At 42.9% G+C, this 20,459-nt stretch overlaps 1 protein-coding gene across 2 annotated transcripts in view; it reads left to right on the top strand.

The window, feature by feature from the left end:
- ABHD4 (abhydrolase domain containing 4, N-acyl phospholipase B) overlaps positions 1-5,149 on the top strand; it is a 34,977-nt gene extending 29,828 nt beyond the window's left edge. Inside the window, exons 7-8 of one of the 2 annotated variants that reach the window (XM_057721395.1) lie at positions 858-935; positions 3,643-5,149. In XM_057721395.1, the coding sequence (XP_057577378.1) occupies positions 858-887 (30 nt within the window). In that variant the 3' untranslated portion in view covers positions 888-935; positions 3,643-5,149. The remainder of the gene's footprint in view (positions 1-857; positions 936-3,642) is intronic. The other variant, XM_057721393.1, reaches the window with a different exon arrangement.
- The last annotated feature ends 15,310 nt before the right edge of the window (positions 5,150-20,459 follow it).

Below are 20,459 nucleotides of genomic sequence, written 5' to 3'. Positions count from 1 at the left end.
AAAGGGAAGTGGGGGGCTTCCCTTGTGGAGCAGTGGTTAAGAATCCGCCTGCCAATGCAGGGGACACGAGTTCGAGCCCTGGTCCAGGAAGATCCCACATGCCACGGAGCAACTAAGCCCAGGTGCCACAACTACTGAGCCTGCACTCTAGAGCCCACGAGCCACAACTATTGAGCCCACATGCCACAACTACTGAAGCCCACAAGCCTAGAGCCCATGCTTCACAGCAAGAGAAGCCACCGCAATAAGAAGCCCACGCACCACAACGAAGAGTAGCCCCCGCTCTCCGCAACTAGAGAAAGCCCGAGCAGCAGCGAGGACCCAACGCAGCCAATAAATAAATAAATAAATTTACTTTAAAAAAAAAGTGAAGGGAACAGTAAACACAAATTTCTGAATAGAGTTACCTCTGGGGTGGGGAGGCAGGGCATGGACTGGGGGAGGAATCCATGCTGGTAATCATTGGTTTTGGATTTGGGTGGTGGGCTCAGTAGGGTTCAACGTATTATCAAGCTTTATAATATAGATTTAGATAAATATTAAATACATCCTTTAGGATGTGTCAAAAGTTATACTTAAAAAGACAATGAAGAAAACATAAACATATTTGTATGTGGGGGATATGCCAAATTGTTAAAAGTGATTATTACTTAATAATAGTAGGACTCCAGGGGATCTTTATTTCCTTCTCAATTGCCGCTATTTTCTGTATTTTTCACAATGAACAAGTGTTCCTTTTATAACAAAAAAAAATTAGAGTTATCCTAAAAGGAAATCTATATGACTATTGATTTTGTGTTTTGTGTATATATATGTGTGCATGTGTGTGTATTTATATAAGTATAATTTGATTGCAGTTATGGCGGGCAAGAGGGAAACATACATGAGCAAGCACGCATTGAATGCTGGCTGTGCTGCAGGATTCTGCTGTTGCTGTGAGTCTTTGGAGATGACAGGAAAGTACTTGCCCTTGAACCACTCTTGGTCTTAAAGAGACATTAAGGAACGTAAGTTCAGGGAAATCACAGACATGAAGGAAAAATTAAAGGAGAGCAAAGTTTTTTTCATAGGATATTTGCCCTGGGTCATTAGTTTATAAAGAAAACCAAATACCAAGGAAACAGATTCCAGGGACAAGGTCAAATAGGGCTCAGATAACCATGAGCGGTGAGCCTGGATAGAAGGGACCACATGCTTACTAGTGACCAAGACTGTCTATGGACTGGACTAGGGAAGACAGAAGAATAAATTAGTGAAGAAAAAAGCTGCAAAATCCCAAGGACTGAGTTAACCTCTGCCCATCTCAGAATTCTGTCTCAGCCACTCCTGCATGGAGTCTGTCCCCAAGACCTGCCCCCACCTCAGTGTAGTCACATCACACACAAAGTCTCTCCAGCCAACTCACTGTGTCTGTATTGCACAAAGATGTTTTCTTTTTAAAAATTTTCCTTGCGGTATAACTCATTTCCCATACAATCCACCCATGTGAAGTGTACAAATCAATAGCTTTTAGTATTTAGTTGTGCACTCATTGCCACAATCAATTTCAGAACAATTCTATCAACCCCTCAACTCCTGGCTAGTTTTTGCTTTTGTTTTTAATTTTATTTATTTATTTATTTATTTATTTATTTTTTGGTTGCATTGAGTCTTCGTTGCTGTGCACACGCTTTCTCTAGTTGCAGCAAGCAGGGGCTACTCTTTGTTGCGGTGCACAGGCTTCTCATTGCGGTGGCTTCTCTTGTTGTGGAGCATGGGCTCTAAGCGCACAGGCTTCAGTAGTTGTGGCACGTGGGCTCAATGGTTGTGGCTCGTGGGCTCTAGAGTGCAGGCTCAGTAGTTGTGGCACACGGCCTTAGCTGCTCCATGGCATGTGGGATCCTCCTGGACCAGGGCTCGAACCCATGTCCCCTGCATTGGCAGGCAGATTCTTAACCACTGCACCACCAGGGAAGCCCCTGGCTAGTTTTTTAAAAGTTTTTTATTGAAGTGTAGTTGATTTACAATATCATGTACGTTTCAGGTGTACAACGTGGCAATTCAGTTGTATATATTCTTTTTCAGATTCTTTTCCCTTATAGGTTGTTACATAATATTGAGTATAGTTCCCTGCGCTATACAGTAGGTCCTTGTTGGTTGTCTATTTCATACATGGTAGTGGGTATATGTTAATCCCAGCCTCCTAATTTATCCCTCACCCCCCTCCCTGGCAACTAATCTACTTTCTGTGTCCGTGGATTTGCCTACTCCGGACATTTCATATAAATAGACTATATAATATGTGGTCCTTTATATCTGGCCTCCTTCACCTACCATAATGTTTTCAAGGTTCTGCCATGTTGTAGCATGGATCATTGCCAAGGATTTCAAAGAAGGAATGTGGCAGGAGGAAGGGCCATGGCCCCAAGGAGAAGCCCTGACCCCTAGCACAGCAGACACACTTGCTCGCAAACACACACACACACACACATAACATGGCAATTACCAAGAGCAGACCCATTCAAAGTCTAGAAAATCAAGAAGAATGATGCAGACAGTGAACCTTGGTCACCAAGTCTGGAAATGGTAAGATGAGGGAGCAAGACAATTCATTTAACTCTCAAAATACATCTCTGCAAGAACTGCCAATGTACCCAGTGGAAAGTAACCCCCTTATATCAAAAATATCAAGAAATTTAATGAAGGTAAAGATACATGCCTTAGATTATAACAGGACCTTCTGCCCTTTAGGCAACCCAGAAAACCAAATGGTTACTCTGCATTCAGCTCAACTGGGGATCCCTCACCCTACCTCTAAGTTTAGGTCTCCTCATCCGGGTTTTGCTGCCACCTAGAATCTTCTACAGTAATTACCTTGATGGAAAGCCACAGTGAGCTTCACATTAGACCAGCAGCATCTGACAGGTGAAATGAACCCTTCCCACCTCACCTGGACTTCTGCCCTGCCTGTGAAGTCTTCCCTGATGAGCGTGCTCATGGTGTAGATAGCTGGAAAGTTTAGTCTGTTGCATTTTTACACTCCTTAGGAAGTTACAGGGAGTGGCACCCATTCCAGTACTGAGAGGTCTACAAATCTGGCCCCGCACCCTAAATGGGTAAGGAAGTAGCCTTCAGTCCAACTGGGCCATCCACTGACCAACTGGAGCCTCCCATGCTGTCTATACAGTCTGACCCAGCTAGGGAAGGTGGTGGGAAGCCTTGTCCCCCTCTTGAGCTGCCATCTTCCCTGCCCCCTCTGCCATCCTCTGTTCAATGCCTATTGTCTAGTCTTGGTTGCTTCTTGGGAAAAGGAATGCTGTACTCACCTGATGGGCAACAATTCTCCTGCTCCTCTCATTCCCTCCTCTGTCCCCTCAATCCATCATGTACCACCTCCCCATCAGATGTTTTCAGAGGCTGGTAGGCCAAGCGTCCCTAGGGCTAAACTTCTCCTAGGGTTACTGCAGGACAGTTGGATCCTGTCAGGGGAAATATAGCAAGCACATTGAGAAAAATCTGGACTTGGAGCTGAGAGACCTGGTTTCAAGTTCCACCTCTTACCACATTTGAGACTGGACAAATCACCTCACCTTTCCGGACATGTGCACATAAATCCTCACATGACAAGCAGAGATAATGCTCTTTCCCCTATCTTTCTCACAGCCTGCTGAGAAGCTCAAAATGGAAAATGAGATAATTCATATGACGTGCCTTAGGAAATCATAAATCACCATCATCAAATGTTGCTGTTATTTCAAGAAGCTCTGCTATCCTGCAATTTTGGCAAAGAGCAAATCCTGTTTTCCTCATCTTTATGAGATATGGACCATCCCACTTGGAACACTGTCATTTCTGGCCCCAGGATACATCTTGTCAGACCACAGTTCTGCCTTAATCAATTGTTTCCTCCTTGGACAGCATATCTGGTTGGCTGCAAAGAGTAAAGACAGGGAAGATGCTTCTCTACATGGGAATTTTGTTAACCCTGCTTGCCTAGGATTCCTGGAATGAAGAAAACACCCACCCGTCCTCCACCAAGTGCATCCTACAGAGGAATCAGCAGCACTCACCCAGGGCGCCCAGCATACTCACATTAGCCTGAAAGAGGCAGACTGGCCCGTCCCCAGCATGTCCTGCCCACAGGGCAGCCCCAGGCTTGGGCACCGTCACACTGAGGCTTCCTCTGCTACAAACCTGCACAGTCGGGGCTAAAAGGGGCCATACAACGGCAGGATCTCAAGTATGGATCCCATGCTGGGCCCCCACGGGGGCAGGGCAGGGCAGGTTAGGCTCAGGTGAGAGCACACACTTTCTGAGAAGGATCCAATCATGGGGGAGTCCTCAGGGGCACAAGTTACCAAGCTGTCCCTGAACACCCAGTCTGCGCCTGATGCCCCCGAGACCCACTTAGGAAAGGATGCAAACCCAAACGTGTCTACGCTAGCAAGAACTGGAGTTGGAACACTAGCCAAGGTCAACACCACCAGACATATCTCAGAGAGTCTCCGAGTGCAGAGTCCTCCATCCGCCCCTCTCCAGTCCCACTGTGACAATTGTGTCCATCTGTACCACTCCATGCTACAGAGTACCCTCCTCTCCAACGTCCTAAAGTATCGCCATCAATATGTCAAATCTTCAGGGATCTTCCACTATCCAAAAGAAAAAACCAAGCTGCCCGGCTGGGTACTCAAGAGCCCCACCCACCATCTCTCCCAGAAATACCTCCCAGCCTCAGCTCCCACCTTACACACTCTTGTACATATTTTTTACTTCACTCCAACCACTGTCTTCACTCTGCCCCCAGCTGGCACCCTGGAATGTCTTCTCCACCCACCTAATTTTCAGAGCCCAGCTCTTGTCCCTCCTGCTCAAGCCTAAGCTGGGTTCTCCCTTTCTAGACATACTTTTCCTTTCCACTCGGAATCAGGAATCCACAGTGTAGAACTCTAAGTGTTTTTAACTTTTTAAATTTAAATATAACACATACACAGACAAGCACACAAATCACAAGCTCAATGAAGTATCATAAAGTGAACACACTCATGTAACCACCACCTAGGTCAGGAGATAGAATGATACTAACTCCCCAGAAGTCCCTCTTCAGCTCCTTCCCTCCATCCCAAAGGTAAGCGTTATCCTGATTTCTAACATCCTGGGTTGGTTTTGCCTGTTTTCGAAATTCATATAAATGGATTCATATAGTATGTGTTGTTTTCTGTCTGGCATTTTTGTTCAACCTCACATTTGTGAGGTTCAACTGTGCTGCAATTCTTTCACACATGTACACATACCCCTTTAGTCAACTAGCTTGAATGGGCCTGTCATTTAAATTCAAAGTATCAATGACAAAAAATATATATATTTTTGCTAATCAGGAAGTTTTTTTTAAGATCCAAAGCAGAACTCTTACTCTATAGAAATTTATTTAACATGAGTAACATGTACACATGTATGGATTAAAGCACAAACTTACTACAAAGATCAATGATCTCAGAATAGCACCTATATGAGGACAATCTTTCCAGAAAGTTTAAGGCTGTCATCTTAACCTGCTTTAACTTCAGCCACTCCCACGCCTGCCTTCCCTTTACCTGAGCATGTTAATAGCTCTGGTGACTGACTAATTATAATAAGTGATAAGGACAAATATTTTCCAGACCTAACAAACAATTTTATGATGTGCTAGCAACCCCCATGAGGTTGCTACTCATAAGTTTTTTAAAAAAGCATTAGTTTCACTATAAAATTGCAGTTTTGTATTAGCCACCACCTCCCTCCAGTCGTAAATGATCATGAAATTTTGCAGATGGAAGAAACCTGGTGCTACAACCTTCTCATTCCACAGGTAGAGATATTAAGTCCAATACAAGTCCAATGAGTTACCTAAGGTAATAAACCTGTAGAAGGAATAAAACCCAGCTCTCCTGAAAGAGAACCCTCTTACACTGTTGGTGAGAATGTAAGTTGGTGCAGCTACTATGGGAAACAGTGTGGAGGCTCCTCAGAAAACTAAAAATAGAGTTGCCATATGATCCAGCAATCCCACTCTTTGGTAGCTATCCAGACAAAACTATAATTCAAAAAGATATATGCACCCCTATGTTCATAGCAGCACGATTGACAATAGCCAAGACGTGGAAGCAACCTAAATGTCCATCAGCAGATAAATGGATATAGAAGATATACAATGGAATACTATTCAGCCATAAAAATGAGCAAAACAATGCCATTGGTAGCAACATCATTGGACCTAGATATTATCATACTAAGTGAAGTAAGTCAGAAGAGAAAGATATACCATATGATACCACTTATATGTAGAACCTAAAACATGACACAAATGAACCTATCTCTGAAACAGAAACAGACTCACTGACATAGAGAACAAATCTGTGGTTGGCAAGGAGGGATGGATTGGGAGTTTGGGGTTAACAGACGCAAACTAGTATATATAAAATGGATAAACAACAAGGTCTTACTATGTAGCCCAGGGAACTATATTCAACATCCCGTGATAAATCATAATGGAAAAGAATATAAAAAATAATGTATAGGGACTTCCCTGGTGGCGCAGCAGTTAAGAATCTGCCTGCCAATGCAGGGGACGCAGGTTCCATCCCTGGTCTGGGAAGATCCTACAAGCCAAGGAGGAACTAAGCCCGTGCCACAACTACTGAGCCTGCGCTCTAGAGCCTGCATGCCGCAACTTCTGAAGCCTGTGCGCCTAGAGCCCATGCTCCACAACTAGAGAAGCCACCACAATGAGAAGCCAGTGCACCACAGCAAAGAGTACCCCCGCTTACCGCAACTAGAGAAAGCCCGCGTGCAGCAATGAAGGCCCAATGCAACCCAAAAAAAGAAGTATATATACGCATAACTGAATCACTTTGCTGTACAGCAGAAATTAACACAGCATTGTAAATCAACTATACTTCAATTTTAAAAAAACAGCTCCCCTGACTAGAGCAGTTTGTTGGAGAAGAAAATCAATGAAAGCCGGAGTTACAGGCAGAGGAGTCATGTGAGATTAAAACTGAGCATGCATAAATAACTTAGAGTCTTTAGATAGCGGACAATGAGCACTGGCATGTGAGTAGAAGGCGCCAAGTACCCGGTCAGGTTACCACTTATCAGTTATATGACTCCCTGAAAGCAGAAACTAGAGTTCATTCATCTCGACGATCTCTAAGCCTTGTACCACATAAGGGATGCAAGGGAGGCTCAGTAAGTGAGTGAGAGGGCAACCAAGTGAATATGAAACCGTACACTCTGGAGAAGTTTATGTAGAGAAGGGAAAAAGGATGGAGCCTCAGGGAAAGCCCTTGGTTAAATCACCATGGGGAACAAGAGGAAGAGTCAGAAAGCAAACCAACAGAAACAGAATCGTGCAGGGTTAGCAAGCAGGGGAGGAGAAACCCAAGATGGCAGCAGCGTCAACCGTGCCAAATATATGGAGAGGTTATGAAGAACAAGGGAGAAGAAAAAGGCATTAGGCGATTTTAAAAAATAAGGCAACATGTCTGTTACTAAGCTAGACCAGCAGCATGTTTTGGCTGGGCAAGAGTTGGGGTTCCAGAGCACCTGGGAAGAGCAGATAACACCCATCCCCCACCTGGCACCATTGGCATGCTTCCTGAGCTCACACCCCAGAGCATCCACTATGTTAATTAGTGCCTTCTGCAGCGGAGGTAAGACGCGCCCCTCATATCTATTTGCATATACCAATTTGCATGTAAAATGAGGACTCTCCCAGGGGTTCACAGGGACTGGAACTCTAAGCTTCATTTAGATTCAAGGACATAAGAAATAGATCTGATGGACGCGGGTGAATTTCAGGAAAGGACGGTGGAATCCTTAACAGGGAGCTCACCCCAGGGAGGAAAGTGTGAGAACTGGTGGGCCGTGCTCAGCAGCAAATCTTCAGCGCATTATGTGCCTGTCATTCTGGCAGTGTTGGGGGGGAATCTGTGAGCTTGGGGGCTTTTGAAGTAATAGACCTTTTTCATTAAAGCTTCTGAGGGGGCTTCCTAGGGGGCGCAGTAGTGAAGAATCCACCTGTGAATGCAGGGGACACGGGTTCGATCCCTGCTCTAGGAAGATCCCACATGCCGTGGAGCCACGAAGCCCGTGCGCCACAACTATTGAGCCTGCGTTTTAGAGCTACAACTGTTGAGCCCATGTGCTGCAGCTACTGAAACCCACGTGCCTAGAGCCCGTGTTCCGCAACAAGAGAAGCCACGGCAATGAGGAGCCCATGCACCACAACGAAGAGTAGCCCCCACTCACCGCAACTAAAGAAAGCCCGCGCACAGCAAAAAAGACCCAACACAGCCAATAAAATAAATAAATAAATAAATAAATGTATTTTTAAAAAAAAGCTTCTGAGATACTTCCCTGGTGGTCCAGTGGTTAAGAATCAGCCTTCCAATGCAGGGGACGTGAGCTAGATCCCTGGTCAGGGAACTAAAATCCTTCACGCAGCAGGGCAACTGAGCCCTTCAGCCACAGCTACTGAGCCTGAGTGCTCTGGAGCCTGCCTGCCACAACTAGAGAGAAGCCCATGCACCACAACAAAGAGCCCACTCACTGCTGCAACAGACGATCCCATGTGCTGCAACTAAGACCCAACAAAGCCAAATAAATAATTAATTTTTTAAGAAAGCGTCTGATATTTGGGGGCTCAGTCCTCTTTACCTTGGACCCCCGTCCCTTTCTGAACTTAACTGGCCTAGGAGTGGGTTCTATGAGCAACTTGACTGTGTTCAGCATGGCTCACAGCAGGCCAGTGATGTAGGAGTTTCTGAAAGTGGCAGTGGTTACAGTGGTTCCTCTTGTTCCCTCACCGGCAGTGGCAGAGGACTTTGAAGTGACCCAGACCAGCTGTTATGGTGATTCAGCCATCAGTACTTATCAAGCACCCTCCTGAAACGCAGTAGACCCTGAGATGCTAAGTAAATGCAGCTGAATGATGACTTCAGGGAATCTTTTAGAATAAATTGATATCAAAGCCATTGCAAAAACCATGTAGCAGTGGGAGAATCCTCAAAATGTCACATCTCTTCCCTAGACCATCACTGACCATACATGTGTCAGGTCACCACACTAGGTCAGGATCAGAGGGTTGGAAAAGTGAAGTGTTCACATTCCAGCAGCCCTGGCTTTAAATGTCAAGAATAGTGACAGGGATGTCACTATCAAAGTCCCTCATGGCACTGATGCCACTGGAGTTTGCACTGGTCTGGCTTCTGCCAGGCAAGTGCAGGTTTGCTTCTGCCTTTCAGCTCTCAACAAACATTTATTGACACTTCCTTTATCTCAGGCACTTTGTGTAGGCACTGGACACACAGCAGTGAACAAGCCCAGTCTTTGCCCTCCAGGAATCTACAGTCTAGAGCAGAAGGTCCACAGATGAACTTCAGGGTATTCTGGGAAAACCCTTAAAATATATGTGAAATAGTGTGTCTACATAGATTAGGGTGGGGGTGAGAAGAGTCAAACTCTCACTTGACTTTATGACTCAAAAAAGGTTAAGAACCACTGAACAGGACCATCCATTTCCCTCATTTCTAGGTTCTTGGTAAGTAATCAAGCACTTATAGCACCTCCTGGTATCTCTCACCTTTTACTGTGTCCATGACTTGCTTTCCTCACCAGCTCGTGGCAGACCCCTGGTGGTAAAGGAGGGGAGCACACCTCATATTTGCCCTTGTCTCACAGTTTCAAGGGGCTCTGTCCCAGGAAGAATGAATGATGACTTTGGGCTTATCCAGTGAACAGGCTACTGTCTACTCCCTGACAGGCAGAATGACCAGGGAGGAATTTTTAACTCTTTCTGAAGTACTGTTTGCTTCCTGAGACTTCTCCAGACTAGACATCCACTGACTGAGATGGAAGAACACCCTTTTCTTTTACAGGGGGTGAAAGAGATCTCAAGGAGTGGTTCTGACCAGGAGTGAGGGGGCAGAGGGGGAGGCGGATGGACTGGGCGGAGCATTTCTGGTTAGCTGTCCTATCTCTCACGCAAACTAAACAAGTGTCATTCTGCAATGCGCATCACTCCTAAGTACATTTTTGTTAGTGTGACTCTTGAAACACAACACACCCATTCCCAGACACTCTTGGAAGCTTCAAAAGGGAGGGACAGATTTCCCCAATCTTCCCTTAGACAACACCACCAATCTCCTCCGAGACACTTTGCTATTCTGCTGATTTCTGTAAGATATAAAACACGTTTAAAGAAAAAAAATGTGTGCTGAAGTGTTCTAATGAGATTGAACACCCACATTTTTGAAAATGTAATGTCTAAAAGCCAGAATAAGTTATTGTTGAATTATCAGCACTTTTTGGATTCAATTTTGAGAATAGACTATGTTTGTTTGGGAAAACATTTCAATGGCTTTATGGCACTAAAGCCCAAATAGCGTCTTCAATGGTTTAAGATGGAGAGAGCTACGCTGCTCTCCTTCATGACACTAAAATGGCTTGCAGTGTGAAATGAGATCCATCTCTGCAGAAAAAGATGTGTCCTGGGACGTGAGCCTGGGGCTAAAATGGGATTTTCCCTTCTTATTGGGTCTCAGAGATCAGAGTCCTGCACCTAGGGACGAAAGGAGCAGAGAGAGAGACAGGCAAGGGTACTACGTGGCAGCAGGTAGGTTTTGTAGCCATGTGGCAGCAGAATGAGGGATGAGGGAAGTGTAAAAGAAAAAACAACACCCTGTGTAGGTACATGGCTGGTGGACTCTAAGAATAATAATTTCCTATATCTCGTTCTATAGGGTTTTCCTCCCTCTTTCCTATACTAGAATTCCTTTCTGTTATCCCAAAGCTTTGGTAAGTGTTGGTCTCTGATGTGCTTGGACAGATGACAGAAGGGTCTTTGTCTATACTTGGTGTGAGGACGTATGCGGAAAGCAGTAGCAGTTGGAGGAGCTGGTCACAAGATGGCCAAAAGCCCAGAAGAACTTCAGAACCAGCAGGGCTGGGCAGGAAATGTAAGCATTCCTCCGGGAATTACATTGGTGGGGAACCCAGCCACAGCCGCACTTCCAGTTGTGGATTAGGATCCGAGCTTGGACTTTTGTGATCTTAAGCACCAAAGGGAAGGATGACCTCTGAAGACTAGAGAAGCCAAAGAGTTCAGAATTAGTTAGTTAGTTAGTTACTTAGTTATTAGTACTTGAGTTGACCCCAAATCATTCATGGCCAAATGTCATGAAAGCATGAACAGTTAGACTCAAAGGAGTTTAGAGGAAGGAAAGGTTCCTCTTCCCCATGATGGCTGGGAAGGCTTCCCAAAAGAAGAACTTGAACTTGGTCTAGAAGAGGGGGTAGCAGTTGGAAAGGGTGAGGAGCGGGAAGAGCACTCTTGTTAGGAGAAATGACAGGAGCAAAAGCAGGAAGGCCAAGGGTGAGTGTGCTTTAAACAAACAATTGTCCTGTCTGGCTGGACACAAGCCTGTATTCTTGAGTACTCATCCTCCATATTTCAAATTACTTTAGGTCCCATTCCTGAGGCCCAAGGATGACAACATATTCAGCTCATCTCAGTGGAGCAATCGAAGGGGCTGAAGACATCTCGAGTTAACTGGTATCGTTCTCAGAGAGAGACCAATCAACCCAAGAGGATGGGAATTAGTCTAAATGATTCACCCTTGGTTTTCTCATGCCTCACATCCCCTTCTCAAAAGGTACCCCTGCATCTTATATCCAAACCCCCTGCAAAATTCTGCAAGAAGTGCACATCTCCCCTTCTGCCCTGACCTCATGGCTACTCTCCTCCATATAAAGACACCTCTGGGAAAGAGGTGTTTTTCTTATTTTCATTAAAAGATGGTTATTCAGCACCTCCTCTATGCCAAGCCTGTTCTAAGCATAAAGTACACAGCAATGAACACGCCAGTCTCTGCCCTCATAGAGTTTTCCTTCTAGTAGGGAAGACAGACAAATATAAATATGCAAATAAAATATCAGGTAGTGTTAGGAATAATAGTAAATAAACAGAGTAAGGTGACAGGGAAGGATAAGAGCGGGCTCTCTTTTACATAATATGGACAGGAAAAGCCCATCGAAAGAGGTGACATTGAGCAGAGAGAGGCTGTGGGGGCCCAGGTATGGGGCCCATGCCTTGAGATGGGCCCAGGTTCTAAGGCCACTCTGAGTGGGCAAGCTCAGTGAACACGGGGGATGAAGGGGTGGAGGGGCAGGCGAAGGCTCCTATGAAAGGAATTATCCTGCAGCTCCTGGATGTGGTCCACTCCCACCCATCACAGCCACACAATGCCCATGGTCATAATCACACTGGTCCAGCCCTTGCAAGGGCCTTTCCTGCCATGTTTCCCTCACTCCCTCAACCAGACTCATTAAACTTTTCCAAAGTTACTGTGTTCTGCAACTGGGGGATAAAAGGGCAAACTTCCAGCTTTAAAGTTAGAGCAATCAACAGCCAAGGGACTCAAGGTGGCTGGGGCCTTGTTAACACAATGTTGTAATGAGTCTCCAGAGAAGCCCCACAACTTCACTCCAGAGAGGGGAATGTTTCCCTCAGTGAATCAATACTTTGGGCTCCGAGTTTCAAAATTCCATAGAAACCGGGAAACCATCCAAGCACATCTTTGCACATGGAGCCACAGTCTCCCCAGAATGACTTATACCAAGGCCTTGTTAAGATGTTACTCCTGACTGTAGATGAAGGAGAATCCAGCAGGACCCCTGGGGCTGCAGGTGGTTGAGCTAAGTGAATCTCATCACCCACAGTTACACCTGTAGCTCAAAAGGAAAGGACAGGAGGACAGACTCCAAGGCCATCCCCATAGGATGGTTCACTTGCTCCCTCATCCACAGAACCCAATAGCAAGGGTCAGAGTCCTCTCAGCTGAGAATGTAATGGTTTTGATGAAGCTAGAAAGGCAAGAAGCTCCTGAGAGCCTAATAACCCCTTCCAGATGAATGACCAGGAAAATCCAAGAGTAGCTGCTTCTCAACCCTGAGATAACTTGGGGTCTGTTTAAGGTAGCTGAGTGGTTGGAAAATGAAGAGCATGGGGCTTGTCAAAGAGGATGCAACACAACCAGGCTAAATAATAACAGCAAACATTCACTGAACATCTACTATGTGCTGTTCCAAACACTTTACACATGTTCTCTCTAGTCCTGCAAGCAGACCCTATGAGTTAGGTGCTGTTATCCTGAAATTCAATCCACCAAGAAGGAGGCTGAGGCACAGAGACTAACAAGGTACTTGCTTCCAAAGTTACATAGCTAACTGCACAGCACAGGGAGATCAACTGGATGCTTGGTGATGACCCAGAGGGGTGGGATAGGGAGGGTGGGAGGGAGGCTCAAGAGGGAGGGATACAGGGATATATATATAAACACAGTTGATTCACATTGTTGTAAAGCAGAAACTGGCACAATATTGTAAATTATACTCCAATAAAGATCTGAAGGGGAAAAAAAGTTACATAGCTAGTTGATGGAAGAGTCAGGATTTAAATCCAGGTCACAATCCAGAACCCGTCTGCCTAGATGTTACCATGCACAGTACTCTGGAAACGATCCTGAGGCCTGGATAGTTTCAGTATGGCTCTGGATATAGTGGGCACCAACTATCTTTTGCGTGAATGACTTTTTACTGTCAGGGAAATTTACCTGCCCAATGTCATAAAGACTGTTTCTCTTGGAAAATCCATACTTTTGTTAAGTGCCAGGTTGATATGAACTCTTCATTCCTAGAAGAGTAAAGAGCTAGGCTCCATGAACTCCAGGGCCCCTCCCTGCCCTGTGCTCAGAGTTCTGATGGAACGGCTCTGGGTAAGATGCAAGGCAGAGGCTAATCCACAGAGAGAAACTGGAGCCCAGGGGTCCACTGCACGCAAAACCTAATCTACACCCCTGCTCTTTTCAGGGCGCTGGACACCATCCTGCTAACCTTATACAGTGATGTGAATTGCAGCTGCCCTGGGTCTGTTTGAGAAAGCATTCAATTGTCTCTTCTCTCCAACCAAAGAGACAGCCACCTCACCTCCACCATGTGACACAGAGAGCAACTGTGGGGCTCTTAAAGACAAGCAAGGGGGGACGTCCCTGCTGGCGCAGTGATTAAGAATCCGCCTGCCAGTGCAGGGGACACGGGCTCCATCCCTGGTCCAGGAAGATCCCACATGCTGCGGAGCAACTAAGCCGGGGTGCCACAACTACTGAGCCTGCGCTCTGGAGCCTGTGAGCCCCAACTACTGAAGCCCACGTGCCTAGAGCCCAAGAAGCCATTGCAATGAGAAGTCCGAGCACCACAATGAAGAGTAGGCCCCACTCACCGCAACTAGAGAAAACCCACATGTAGCAACGAAGACCCAACACAGCCAAAAATTAAATAAATAAATTTATTTATTTATTTATTTAAAAAAAAAAAGACTAGCAAGGGGAAGCAGCTGCATGGTCACCTCCAGAAGGCCATCCCCTCTGCTATCAACCTAAATATTTCCTGCCACACATCAGAGCATTTCCACACTCCGCGAGGAAAACAACAGATGGGGGGGATGTGGAGGAGGGAGGGCTAGAGAGGGGAGGGGTGGGATGAATTGGGAGATTGGGATTGCCATATATACATTACTAATAAGAAAAAAAAAATCAAATTGTACACTTTAAATATATGCAGTTTATTGTATGTCAATTATATGTCAATAAAAGTTCTTAAAAATTTTAAAAATACAAATAAAAGTGGAAAAATAATAAATTAAATTAAATTTAAAAAAAAGACTGTAACAACTGTCCACTTATAATTCAAACAGCTACTGTGTCCCTTCCCATGCCTGACTCTTTTTTCTTCTTTTATCATTTCTGAAGCATTCCCAGATGTCTCATAATTATATCAGTAGATCTCACTTTTTCAGCTTTTTATTATGAAAATGTTCAAATACACAGAAAAGCATTAAAAAATAGTACAATGAACACCCCAAACTCACTATCTGATGTGATTTTTAAAATAAATTTATTTATTTATTTATTTACTTATTTTTATTTTTGGCTGCATTGGATTTTCGTTGCTGCACCCGGACTTTCTCTAGTTGCAGAGAGCGGGGCTACTCTTCGTTGCAGTGCATGGGCTTCTCATTGTGATGGCTTCTCTTGCTGCAGAGTACGGGCTCTTGGCACGCGGGCTTCAGTAGCTGTGGCTGGCAGGCTGTAGAGCGCAGGCTCAGTAGTTGTGGCACACGGGCTTAGTTGTTCCATGGTATGTGGAATCTTCCCCAACCAGGGATCGAACCCATGTCCTCTGCATTGGCAGGCGGATTCTTAACCACTGTGCCACCAGGGAACACCTGATGCAATTTTTTAACTCTTAGTGAGCATCTATGCTTCAATGGATAGATGAAATTTCTGAAGATAGGAAAAAGTTTCAAATATTCACAAGAAACGTAATTAATGACAACACTCAATGGTGAAATATTAAAATAATTCTAACATTGAAATCAGAAATATATGTTTGATATTCACTAATTTGATCTTGGTGAGAAATTATAACTGAAGACAAAAGCTATAAGCCTTAGTTAACAATGTAACAAACTGCCTTGAAAGAAAGGGAGAACACTGACACAGAGACTTTAAGAAAAGGGTCATAAACCAGCCATTAAGTCTTATTAGATAGATAAGAAAAACAGCAAAAATATTTACATATCAGTTACTCAAAAATTTGGTGAAATCTATATATTTTTTTCTGGATCTTGTGCTTACAGAATTGAGCATTTGTCTGAATCAGTCAACTAAAAAGACCAAGGAGCATTCCCATATTACTGAAAGATTTTTTTAAAAATACTTCCATGGATAGTTGCTTTGTAACATTAAACTTAAAAATATTTGTTACAGGAAAACTTATGTGTTTAAAATGTTTTCAGAAGACAATGTGTGTTCATGTAAAGCTATAAACTATTTTCATGAAGAGGCTGATTTATTCACCAGTATTATTATTATTATTATTATTATTACCTCACATATGGAATTGCATAGCTAAATAAATGCTCAGGAGAAAATTCATAGCCTAAAATGCTTATATTAATAAACAAGAAAGAATAAAAATTAATGAATTGAGGATGCAAAACAATAAATCAGGAAGAAAAATTAGGTGGAAGGAATTAATATAGAGGAAAGCACAAAGTAATGAATTTTTATAACTAGAAACAGCAAATACAAGAACTGATTTTTGAAAATCAACTAAATAGATTAACTATTAGTGAGCTTAACTTTTTTAAAAGAAGAAAGCACAAACACACCAAACAGGAAAGGAAGGAATAACCAGATACAGCAGAAATATACATATATGTATATATAGAGAGTAAAGATATAATATATATATTTGGTTTTGCTTACATATATCCAAATACATTGGAAAACTTGTGTGAAATGGATGAAAACTGACCCTAGAAAAGACAGGAAATCTAAATATACAGAAGTAACATAGAATAATGAAAGTTGTCAAAGAGTTACCCTCTACACACTCCCCCTGCCAAAAATCACCAGTTGCAGATAATTTCGCAGAACTAAGCACAGAAAATAAGAAAAGTTTCCTAATTATTTTCATAAAGCAAGCATCAATAGGAAAACACCAAAACTAGTACAAAAAAAGGAAAACTACCCCTTATGAGTATAAATGCAAAAATCACAAAATAGTCACAATAAGAAGTCAGTAAAGCATTTAAAAAAAGATACCATAACCAAGTGGGATTTTTCAAGGAATGCAAGACAATTCAATATTACAAAAACCTATTTGTTCATCATATGGATAGAAAAAAAGAGAAATATGTTATAATCATTTTCATGGATGTTGAAAAAAACTTTTTATAAAAATCAACTTACACAAAGGATTAATCTCCAAACTATACAAGCAGCTCATGCAGCTTAATACCAAAAAAGCAAATAACCCAATTCAAAAATGGCCAGAAGACCTAAATAGGCATTTCTCCAAAGAAGACATGCAGATGGCTAACAAACACATAAAAAGATGCTCAACATCACTAATCATTAGAGAAATGCAAGTCAAAGCCACAATGAGGTATCACCTCACACCGGTCAGAATGGCCATCATCAAAACATCTAGAAACAGTAAATGCTGGAGAGGGTGTGGAGAAAAGGGAACTCTCATGCACTGTTGGTGGGAATGTAGGTTGGTACAGCCACTGTGGTATGAAGTTTCCTTAAAAAACTAAAAATGGAACTACCATATGATCCATCAATCCCACTACAGGGCATATACCCTGAGAAAACCATAATCCAAAAAGAAACATGTACCACAATGTTCACTGCAGCACTATTTACAATAGCCAGGACATGGAAGCAACCTAAATGCCCATCAACAGATGAATGGATAAAGAAGCTGTGGCACATATATACGATGGAATATTACTCAGCTATAAAAAGGAATGAAATTGAGTTATTTGTAGTGAGGTGGATGGACCTAGAGTCTGTCATACAGAGCAAAGTAAGTCAGAAAGAGAAAAACAAATACTGTATGCTAACGCATATATATGGAATCTAAAAAAATGATACTGATGAACCCAGTAACAGGGCAAGAATAAAGATGCAGATGTATAGAACAGCCTTGAGGACACAGGGGTGGGGGGTGAAGGGGAAGCTGGGACAAAGTGAGAGAGTAGCATTGACATATTTACACTACCAAATGTAAAATAGATAGCTAGTGGGAAGCTGCTGCATAACACAGGGAGATCAACTTGATGATGGGTGATGACTTAGAGGGCTGGGATAGGGAGGACAGGAGGGAGTCGCGGGAGGGAGGGGATATGGGGATATATGTATAAATACAGCTGATTCACTTTGTTGTACAGCAAAAATTGGTACAAGAGTGTAAAGCAATTATATTCCAATAAAGAGCTTAAAAAAATAAAAAATAAATTTAAAAAATCAACTTACATTCTTAACTTTTTTTAGCTTAGAAAGGTCTTAACAAAATGGGAAAAAATGAATACCTTCATAACATTATATATCTGTAATCTCCAAAGTCAGAATTATTTTCAGTTGGGAAAGACTAGAAGCTTTCCCATTAAAGTTAGAAAAACCGCAAAATGTTCACTGTCACCTACAATACATGGTGCAAATATTTGAGAGAAATGAGGAAGAAATTAGCAAAGAGGAGATGAAAACTGTATAATTTTTAACTGGAAACTTCCAGAAAATTGAGTAAGATGATGCTCAATACAAAGGTAATATACAAAATCAAAATATACATATATATACACAAAAATCAATAGCTTTATTATTAGCGAGAAAGAGGTTGCAGATGACAGAAATCCTTCAAATTGGTATAAGCAGAAAGTGAGCTTTGTGTGTGTGGTTTACAAAGTCACTGGAAGGGCTGGAAAACCAGGATCTAAGCAGAACTTCCAGGAATGCTTAGTCAATCTCTGCTGTGATGGGAGGCGCTGCCAATTCTACTGCAGGAAGCTGCTGGAGAAGGAAAAATGACACTGTCTGCCAGGAACCACGCTGGAACATGGTTATCTCATGCCCTGCCACTCTCCCCACAAAACACAGGTCCAGATTCTGTATTCTGCATGTACGAAATCTAGATTTCATCCAGAATACTTGTTATGATGCAGCCTTGGAAATGTAGTTTTCAGCTATAGAAAGTCAGCTCTAATGAAAAGCTGTAAAAATAATCTCCTTGGACTTAAAACACTTTTAAATTCAGATGCTTTATTACCAAATGCCTTGTTCCATGCTGATAAGAAACTTAATTTTATAAGCTTTCAAATTAAACACAGCTGGTTAATCAACCCGGGTGAAAGAGTCAAATAAGAATAAATTTAACTGTGTTCTTAAACAAAAGTGACAAATCTCTCTTTTGCTTTCCTGCTATTCAATATAAAAGTAAATAAGTAAAGGTGATTCACTGTTAAATTATTTCATTACTTGTTTTAAATGAATACCTTCAAGTTTGTCAAGAATCATGAACTGGATTTATAAATAGAAGTCATGCGGCACAGCTAAGTGAAGGAGATAATAATAGTTTATTAATGATATTTGGGAATCATTTCCAGTAAATCTAATCTTCCAATGAACTCCTGCTTGGTATTCAGATGTGGTTCTTCATAAGCTATAAAAAGCCCAAATGACTTTTAATTATTGAGCTACATACCAGAATTCATTGACTCCTTTCTGCAAAAGTTGAAAACAATCTAGACAGCGTAACCAAATAGTTGATGAGTATCCTCCTTATGGAAGTATTCAGCTACTAAAGAAAGTATGAAAGAATCAGAACCCAACTATATGAAATATTCTTGCCAAGAAAATCAAACTTGAATCTGATCAAGTCTCTACTTGGAACAACCAGTCTTCAGGGAATACACAGGGGCAGAGGAATGGGTTGCACAGCACCACGAGGAGGCAGACAGTAAGCAGAGACTGTGGGCATGATGCAGGACCAGTGACCAGTTCACACAACTAAATGGTAAGGGGAAAAGAGAGAGAGAGAGGGAGAGAGGATGAGGATCTAGATTTTAGAAGGCTTAGGGGAACATCAGCAGGTGGCAAAGTATAGTCTGTTATGTTAAAAAATTTTTCAAGATGACCAGAGAAATACGGACAGGAAATATGAAAGGCTACTTAATGTACTAAGCTTACTATGCTGTGTTAGATTATATATACTATTAGTATTGTATATATTAATATATAATATTATTAGTACAAATATTGAGAAATTATTGTTAAACTTAGGTTAAGAGAAATATGTCAAGAGAGAAAAAAAGTAAATGTGATACTTTGTTAACATACGTGGAATCTGGGTGAAGGATATATGGGAATTTCTTACAACTTGACAGTAATGACAAAAGTTATGTTAAAATGAAAAGCTAAAAGAATATGAAATTGTGTCTCAATCCCACCAGTCTCAACTGAAAACAGAATAACCAAGACAGAGGAAACTGTCTCTCTAGAGCCACAAAGTCCTTGTTTACACAGAGGAAGTTTATATCTTCCAGGTGGATAGCCAGCTCTGCCATCACCACCTATTAAAAGTATCCTGAGAGGAACTGACCTAAAGCAGGAATGGAGCCAGGTCCCCATGGAGCCAGAACTCCAGCCGCTGAGGTGCCCTGGAGCTGGAGAGGAGGGTGGCCATGTCTCGGACCTTGCCCCCTCCTCCGACCCCGCCTCCGACCCCAGCCCATGCCTCACTGCACCACTGTCTGGGCTGCCCACCAGGTCATCCATAGCATTCAAGACATGGTGGCTCCTGGACTACCTTGGTGGCGCAGTGGTTAAGAATCCACCTGCCAATGCAGGGGACACGGGTTTGATCCCTGGTCCAGGAAGATCCCACATGCCATGGAGCAACTGAGCCTCTGGGCCACAACTACTGAGCCCCCATTCCACAACTACTGAAGCCCAAGCACCTACAGCCCATGCTCCACAACAAGAGAAGCTGCCACAATGAGAAGCCCATGCAACGCAACGGAAAGTAGCCCCTACTCG

Source organism: Hippopotamus amphibius, chromosome 2 (genome assembly GCF_030028045.1).
Source record: "Hippopotamus amphibius kiboko isolate mHipAmp2 chromosome 2, mHipAmp2.hap2, whole genome shotgun sequence".
In the NCBI taxonomy this organism is placed as follows: domain Eukaryota; kingdom Metazoa; phylum Chordata; class Mammalia; order Artiodactyla; family Hippopotamidae; genus Hippopotamus; species Hippopotamus amphibius.
The sequence above is the reverse complement of the archived record's forward strand: the minus strand, read 5'-3'. Positions and strand labels throughout refer to the sequence as shown.